The sequence below is a fragment of the Xenopus tropicalis genome, chromosome 5 (genome assembly GCF_000004195.4).
Source record: "Xenopus tropicalis strain Nigerian chromosome 5, UCB_Xtro_10.0, whole genome shotgun sequence".
NCBI classification, from domain to species: domain Eukaryota; kingdom Metazoa; phylum Chordata; class Amphibia; order Anura; family Pipidae; genus Xenopus; species Xenopus tropicalis.
In genome coordinates this window covers 80,247,365-80,256,698 of record NC_030681.2, presented here as the reverse complement: position 1 = coordinate 80,256,698, position 9,334 = coordinate 80,247,365, and the positions used below count along the sequence as shown (strand labels likewise).

The following is a 9,334-nucleotide window of genomic DNA, read 5'->3' as shown; positions in this document are numbered from 1 at the left end:
ACGATAGCTCACACTAATTTATCAGTTGGAACTCCACTAGAAAAACAGCACAGAGGGTTGGAGACCCCAGCTAATAGAACGATCAGCTCATTGTAGCTCGCTCCTCGCTATTCCAAATGATTTGTGGGATGATCCTAGCTTTAAATTCTTCTTAAAGCTAAAGCTTTCAGGGCATGAAAGTGGAACAAGCAAAAGCCACACATTTAACATATGCTATAAATACAAAGCTGTTTTATGAGTGTCCTTAACATGCTTTGAATTGGAGCAAAATAAAATCGGGCTGTATACAGTCTTGTTTATTCATCAAAAGATCCATAAAGACCACTCCAAAGTAATGTGCACACGCTAATTATCCTCTCAATTTATCCTGACTCCAGCTTGGTCTTGCTACTCTTATCTTTTCAATTAAAAAGCCTTCATGGCTGCTGACAGGGCTGTTTCATATGATTTGTGATCGTTACTGCTGGTGCAGATCATTAATGTTGTATTAAGAATGCAAAGCAAAAAAGATTTGTATTTATTGTGTCAATGTATTAAAGACCATTTATAAAATGTTGTATACATTTCTGCAAACGTCCTTGTACAAAAATACATTTCAGATTTCTTGCACAAGAAAGGTCAGTTTCACAAAATAAACATAAATATACAGAATAAAAAGGACATTTTGCAAGGATAAAATATATATTAACATAACTGCCTCATTATCATGGCCAACTATACAACAAAATTATTAAAAAAGGCACAAAAACAAAACCATTGTCAGATATAGAACAATACAAAGTGTGCAAACTAAAATACAGGGTATATTGTAGTCAGCTTTGTGGCCAGATTAGAATATACTGTATTCATTTTTCAACACAACTCCATTAAAATTGCAAAAATATAAGGACAGGCAAAGTAATATGCCGTCTTTTTCCACAACACTTACATTGCCCGCACCACAATCATACCGCTAACATCTTCATAATAAAAATAAAAATACACAAGTGTTCATTTTGGCATATAAAAGAAACCACAAATCAAATTTAAAACAATTTGAAAACAAGGCAATTTGGAAATTAGATCTCTCATTTAAAAAAAGAAACCACTGATAACTCATTGATTTTGCCAGTATTTAAATAAAAACAGAATTACACATCCCCATAAGCAACAGATAATCTAGGGAAAAAAAGATACTTTACACATCTTTTGAAAGTCAGCCCTGCCTGTGGGCAATATCTAGCTTGTTTTTCTCTTGACAGTTTTCTAAATTGGTTCTGCCAGTCTGAATTGCGCATCAGTAGTCAGATGAGTTTTACTTTCTTCATTATGCCATTGTGTAACCGTAGCTTCCACAGTGCAATGCCACCAGAAGCCTGTCTTTAAGGATTTCTTTACTTGGGTACTCAGGCAATTTTAGCATGTTGATGCTGGAAAAACAGAATTAAAAAGCACAACAGCGTTAAACAGGAAACCTCACTAAAATGGAGCTTCTGAGGTCAAGTTTGGGATGCTAAAAGCACTAAAATACAACATTACTGGGGGAATGTAAGTCCTAAACATAAAAAAAATGTGCACAAATAGAAAAGATTTGCATTTCGCAATGTAATATTCATTATTGCATTGCAAATTTTAATTGTGCATTGCAACTTGTTAAGGCATGCTTGAAGGTGGTGTTATGTGTTTGGGCAAACTTAACTTTTTCATTAAGACCTTTTATTAAATAAACTGCGCAAATAAAATTCACAATATTTCTTTTACTGTCGGAAGTGGTTGCTAAACAGTTTCCGCATTTGTAAAACCCATATTAAATCTGCACAAAGGCAAATTTGGTCGCACAGAGGCACACATTTTCACTACTTATGTTAACATGGAAAGAATGTAAATGAGCATTGCGTACTATGAAATCTGGGGTAGAGATACCTCAAATGATTATTGCAAAACAATCTGTCAGCCAAAAATTTAATGCACAGATGAACATCAGGATTGAGAGGACATTCTGTACAGAATGATTGGTGTTTAAATATCAGAATAAAAAATAAAAGTGAAAGCAAAATAATTTTACATTTAATAACATGTTTATTTTCTATTTGTTAATAACATTTTTTTTTATAAAGTCTCTTATTGTAAACATTGTCTAGCACTCATATTTCTTTATTAGAGATGCCATAGGGAAAGCCTCTGTGGAAGGATTCTCCAAAAACCTCCAAAAGATTCTCCAAAAGAAAATCTGCATGAAGTCTCTTATCATTCATTTGAATGGAATGGCATTAGCTCTGTGATATGGGGATCACTAGGGCTCATTTATAAACACTGGGCATATTTGCACATGGGCAGTAACACATGGCAACCAATTAAAAGCTTGCTTTCATTGTTCAACCCTCAGCTGGCTAAAAAAATCAATCACTAATTGGTTACTATGGGTTACTGCCCATGTGCATATTTTCCCAGTGTTTATAAATGACGCCCACTTGGTAGCTCCAGAGCTTAACTAACAGAACACTACTCAACTGAATTGATTATGAAATGGGTTAAATGGTAATGCCTCATTGATGGCTATACTGAAAACCAAAATATCTTAAGCCTAAAGTAGCTATAATATTATTTTGCACAACTTTCAGTAGATGTATGGTGGCTTGCCAATCCACACCAAGATCCATGTACTTGGAATTGGGCATAAAATTGTAAGTTCCCTGCTGACTTTTATTTCTCCACTGGAGAGTTTACATTTTTATATATATATATATATATATATATATATATATCTATATATATATATATCTATATATATCTATATATCTATCTATATATATCTATATATATATCTATATATATATCTATATATATATCTATATCTATATCTATATCTATATCTATATCTATATCTATATCTATATCTATATCTATATCTATATCTATATATATATATATATATATATATATATATATATCATACAAAAAAGACCAGCAACACTGCAACAAAATCAAAAAAGTATATTTACATGTGCATATACAGCCTGCAATACAATTAAGATTGTTTTGAACTATGGTGCTGGCTGTGTTTTATTTTGTATTCTGTGCACAAGGGCGGCTATCTACTAGCATTTTGGAATGAAGTGCTGTCGTGAGGACTTTTTATAATATATTATATATATATATATATATATATATATAAATCCGGCTGGTACTTTCTGTTCATATCTATACCTACCATGTGCTTGACGTTGGCAACAGATTTGGTGTATATGCTACTGCTGCTATGGTGAAATTTTGTAGCCCACTTCCACCCATGATATATGCAAAGCCACCATGAGGTACACGGGAACTGCAATGAAATTAATAAATTCCAAGGTAAATAGCAATGTACATAACGCATAAAGCAACACCGACTTAATATTGTTAGTCTTGTGTGAAGTAGAACATACAAAATGATTATTGAAAAACTTATTGCGCAAGATCAATAAACTGAAATGTGATGAATTATACCTCACAAGTGATTCTACATATTAGAAGCCTACTTAAAGCGGACCTGTCACCTTAAGAAATAATTTCAAATTGTTTTCTATTGTGTTTGTCAAGCAAAATAAACTTTACTTACACTATATAAATTATTTTAATCTTATTTTCTTCAGCCTTGGAATTCACAATAGCAGTAAGCAGGCGGGGGCCATTTTGTGGACACTGTTATCAAAGCAGGCATTGCATCCTGCCAAAATCTTGTTTCTGTGCCAGTGTGGAGGGACCTGATGCCCATATCCATGCACTGATTACACAATTACATGGTGAGGAGGGAGGGGGAATGTGAGGAGAGCAGCAACATCTAAGAAGTTCTGAATTGAAAGTGAAAGTAAGTGTCTGCCCTGCCTCTATGCCTAAGGCATAGAGGCGGGGCAGGCAATATATGATTGACAGCTGGGATTTTAAAATGCTTTTATAATGGGTATAGATGTGGTAATAAAAAAATTATTTTTGGGTTTCATGTTTAATTTGAAAAGGACTTTTATTATACAGCTTTTTATGTCTGGGTGACAGGTCCACTTTAAATGCATAATCTGCAACTGTAGGAAGGGTGTGTTATTGGGCCACTGATAAACTACAGTTCATATGTGATTTGACTGGAAATACCTTGCTCTAAAAAAAAAAAACAAAAAAAAAACAGCTGCTGCTGCGGTTATAGACAGTTCTATAAATATTGTATTATAGCCTTTTTGATAGCCAGCGAGATAATAAAAACAGGAAATGAAAATATACTGCATAATTCTACAGCAAACCGCTGCAAAAGGGCACTATGTCCTACTGCAGATAGAATCAGGAATGTGGTGTTATTAAAAACACTGCTAGTTAGATACATTTTACACACATATCTAAATAGCAGTGCATTTAATACATATTCTTTATATATATATATATATATATATATATATATATATATATATATATATATATATACATATATATATATATATATATATATATATCAAGGAAACCTCTGTACACAAGCAGTAGGATAGACAGTGCAAAGAACATATATCTGATCATCTTGAAACTCCAAGCTACTACAGATTAAGAGGTGGTTATAGAGTGTCACAAACATAACGAATACCTATAACAGTAACGAAATATTAAACTAAAATCTAATTATCAGTAAAGAAATCAAAGTGTAACGGGGCAACATCAGACATGTTACAGTAAGTAGAAGAGAGAAAAGAGAGGTACCTAATCACTGCTAGAGGACAGAGTCATGCAAGCCCAATACCCGTCGAGTGGGTGAGTAATATTACTCACTCACTCGATGGATAGAGTTTATTTTCATATTTTGTTACTGTTAAAGGTATTTATTACGTATGTGACACTATACCCGCTGTTTTTTTGGCCCTAGGGCCAAACAATCAAATTAGCCCAATATTGTCCACTTCGCCAAACAAGCGGATCAGTGTATAGCCACCTTTAGGCATCCCATATTATTTGGAAATTATTCTTGCCTTTTAATGCACTTGCCTTGGCTTTTTAGAGGACAATGTAGCTATGGTTGCACAATGCTATGACCATTCTGCTTATGTCTGAAAAAAGGAGGATTTTCCAGGATAAATATATATTGGCCCATTGCAGAGTTACTTATAAATGTTCCTGATATATTTCAACAATAGTGGTACCATATAGGATAAAGACCTAAAGTAGAATGGTACAACTTGCTTTAAGTTTTCAAAAAACCTTAACAATAAAAAGTCTTATGCTGCACATATGACCTGGGTCACTCCTATACTCTTTACACAGCAATGGAATCTCTAACCTTTCTAAGTCAATTTTTAAATCTAATACTTTAAACATTTTAAAATGCATTATTCCCAACAAACAAGGCCAGGGGTTGGTTAATACAGAAACATGAATAAAGAATGCTGAACTGTCAGCAGATTGTCCAGTAGCTTCAAGAAAAACAAGCTGGCTGGAAGAATTGAGATCAAGGTTCAACTTCTGATATAGCTTGACAAACTGCAATGCTTTCATAAGAGACTAGAACACAGATGAAAGAAACCTTTGAAAAATAGGTAAAAGGGAATGTTGCTCTAACCACTAAACAGTAACTGGTAAGATGGGGGTGCAATGAGGGTGTGAACAAACAATTCATACAAAGAAAAGAGGTCCTCTGCACTCACCCATTATCAGTATACACAGGACATTAAGATATTTTGAGCATAAAGCTACCACTGTCTACTGAAGCAGTAGAATTCTTAATGAATCAGTGAGTGTAGGATTGGCCAGACTGTGGATGACTTTGACGTAGTTGGCCAGCTTCAAATATATTGCATTACATGGACAAACAATCCCTGTTGTGTTTAAAGAGGAGGGCATTTTTTGGCAAAATTTGTTAGAGTCCCACACAACACAGAAACCCCTAATATACCACTGAAATCTGTTCCTTCAAAAAGTATGAATAGTTTTTATATATAAAATCTAGCTGCAAAACACTTATTGTTCTACGTCATTTGAAATACTGGCAGTGTAGATGGGGCTAAAACAAATTTCTCCACAGCTTACAGACAGCATGCAGGAACACACAATGCATTGTACTGCAAAGTTCCTTTCCTTATTGACATCACATGGGCAGGGAATTTTGGGATTTGGAGGATGCAGGCTGAGGACATCGACTACTGTTAATTTTTTTTTTAAAGCCTCAAAGTAGTCAAAATTAGCATATTGATTATGGGTAAGTGCAGAGGTCCTTTTGTCTTTGTCTGTATGAATTTTGTGATCACATCCACATTTCCTTTATTGTTACAGTATACACAAAGCAATGGCCAGCTTAATGTTGTAGATCCTATCATCCCCGACTAAAGTCAGGTGATCAGTGATGACTAATAAAAAGGGCAACCATTTGGGAGTTTCAAGTCGCAATTATTTCCTGTAAACTATGTATCATGAAATGGTTGAATTCTTTAAGGGGACCTGAAACCCTAAGAAATAATTCCCAATCCCTTTCCATTATTGAGAAAAATAAACTTTACTTACACTATATACATTTTAATATTGCTTTTATCACAATTTTGTGGACACTGATATAAATCCAAGCTTTGCTTATTATGAGGAGTGCAGAGACATCTACTAAGTGCTGAATGGAAAGTGAAAGTCATTAACTGCCCTACCTGAGCTATAATCATATAAGGCTTGAGCCACAGAGGTGGGGCAGGCCTTGTATGACTAAACCAGGTATGGATAATTTAAATTAAAAAGCTTTTTATGAGTGGGTAATAGGTACCCTTTAATGAATCACATGAAAGTAAGTGTAGTACTGGCTAGAACAGGGATGACTTTGACATAGCTGGCTAACGTTAATATGGTGTTATATATGAACAAAAAATCCCTGTTTTGTTTAAAGGAGATGGCATTTCTAGTCGCTTAATGTCCTTAATATATTTATAATAGGCAAGTGCAGAGAATGTTTTTGTCTTTAGACCTTATGGTCTATTTTTGTTATAAACTGAACTGCATTAAGAACAATCAATAGTCCCAGGACAGGAACAATATATGTACAAGGAAAAAAAAAAATCAAGATGTTTCATAAAATACCGGTATATAAAGTAATCTAATATACCCATACATACATGCTTTCAGGAGTCTTACATAATCTCTATATTGTACATTTTTCCCTTTTCAATAATGTTACCAACAGCGTTTGCAACTTGTCACAAATCCTGATTATTCTTTTAGTCTCTATATACTAAATATACTCTTGTATAAGTCAATGATTTTTTTTTCTTATTAAATAAAAAAAATCACAGTGAGAAGACGTGGCATTTTAGCTGCTGAGACAATTTCCCTGCTTATTGCACATGCAAATAATAATCTCCCTATAAAAATCATATCAGGGTTTTTTGTTCAGTTGTCTCTTGCATGTTCCCTAAGAAGGGTGACTGCCCTTTAATTTTCTTAGTTCTTGGTGTTTTACTTCTCCACTCTTTGATGACAATCAGCCCACTTAATCAGCCCAATACTCAAGTGTCTTGTTTAAGTGTCACGCTGTGTCACAGTCCAGACAGGAGTAATTCTGATGTGTTAATGGGCAGGCACTTTTAACTCAAGTAATATGTTATACTAGACCTCCCTCTGATGTAGCGACCTTGCAACTGGTAATTTTTTTTAAAGGCATTTCAAAAGCAAGACTAAAAAAAGGGTCAGCATTACATTGTTCATAATAAAGCAACTTCACAAGAGCATATGGAGGTATGGATGTTTGTGTATGTTTTCTACATGTATAGATTTGTTCAACTGCATGTTGCTATCTGACCAATTACATTACTTAATGGGAGTGGCCTGTAAGTTAATTCCATGCAATTCTATTTTCTGCTTGCCCAAGTTTCTTTTTTCTGGTTGTCAGTTTTGGTATGATCATTCTAAAGGTCGATATTGCAAATCAGTTTTGTAAGGGCTTGCATCACTGACATTGATGGCAGTGTTTAGATTTAGTTCTAGTAATTTAGCTACTGACAAATGGGTCACTCGGGAGGAAATTCAAAAGAGACTTGAACATGTAAAGGTAAACAAAGGTCCAGGACAGATGGGATTCATCCCAGAGTATTAAATGAGCTGAGCGCTGTGATTGCCAAACCTCTTCACTTAATTTTTCAGGATTCGTTGAGGTATGGCATGGTGCAGAGAGACTGGCGGATTGCTAATGTGGTGCCGTTATTTAAAAAGGGATCTCGTTCTCAGCCTGAAAACTACAGGCCTGCTAGTCTAACATCAGTAGTAGGAAAACTTTTGGAAGGGGTAATAAGGGATAGGGTACTTGAATACATTGCAGTTCACAATACTATAAGTTTGTGCCAGCATGGTTTTATGCGTAACAGATCTTGCCAGACTAATTTAGTCGCCTTTTATGAGGAGGTGAGTAGAAACCTCGATGCTGGAATGGCAGTTGATGTCATCTACTTGGACTTTGCTAAAGCGTTTGATACAGTACCTCACAGAAGGTTAATAATCAAATTAAGGAATATTGGCCTAGAACATAATATTTGTAATTGGACAGAGAACTGGCTGAAGGATAGATTACAAAGAGTGGTGGTAAATGGAGCATTTTCTAATTGGACCAGTGTGGTTAGTGGAGTACTGCAGGGGTCAGTCCTTGGTCCTTTGCTTTTTAACTTGTTTATTAATGACCTGGAGGTGGGCATAGACAGTACTGTTTCTATTTTTGCTGATGACACAAAATTGTGCAAAACTATAAGTTCCATGCAGGATGTTGCCGCTTTGCAGAGCGATTTGACAAAATTGGAAAACTGGGCAGCAAACTGGAAAATGAGGTTCAATGTTGATAAGTGCAAAGTTATGCATTTTGGTAGAAATAATATAAACGCAAACTATCTACTGAATGGTAGTGTGTTGGGGGTTTCCTTAATGGAGAAGGATCTAGGGGTTTTTGTAGATAACAAGTTGTCTAATTCCAGGCAGTGTCATTCTGTGGCTACTAAAGCAAATAAAGTGCTGTCTTGTATAAAAAAGGGCATTGACTCAAGGGATGAGAACATAATTTTGCCTCTTTATAGGTCCCTGATAAGGCCTCACCTTGAGTATGCAGTGCAGTTTTGGCCTCCAGTCCTTAAGGATATTAATGAGCTGGAGAGAGTGCAGAGACGTGCAACTAAACTGGTTAAGGGGATGGAAGATTTAAACTATGAGGTTAGACTGTCGAGGTTGGGGTTGTTTTCTCTGGAAAAGAGGCGCTTGCGAGGGGACATGTACTCTGTACAAGTACATTAGAGGGGATTATAGGCAGATGGGGGATGTTCTTTTTTCCCATAAAAACAATCAGCGCACCAGAGGTCACCCCTTTAGATTAGAGGAACGGAGCTTCCATTTG

The 9,334-nt window shown here is 35.2% G+C and overlaps 1 protein-coding gene across 2 annotated transcripts in view; it reads right to left on the bottom strand.

Moving 5' to 3' along the window:
• Nucleotides 1–494: 494 nt before the first annotated feature.
• The window catches only part of hace1 (HECT domain and ankyrin repeat containing E3 ubiquitin protein ligase 1), a 63,672-nt gene continuing 54,832 nt past the window's right edge, over nt 495–9,334 (bottom strand). The window contains exons 23-24 of one of the 2 annotated variants that reach the window (XM_012963123.3): nt 3,191–3,304; nt 495–1,409 (exon numbers count right to left, since the gene is read on the bottom strand). In XM_012963123.3, the coding sequence (XP_012818577.2) occupies nt 1,307–1,409; nt 3,191–3,304 (217 nt within the window). In that variant the 3' untranslated portion in view covers nt 495–1,306. 2 annotated transcript variants of the gene reach the window in all.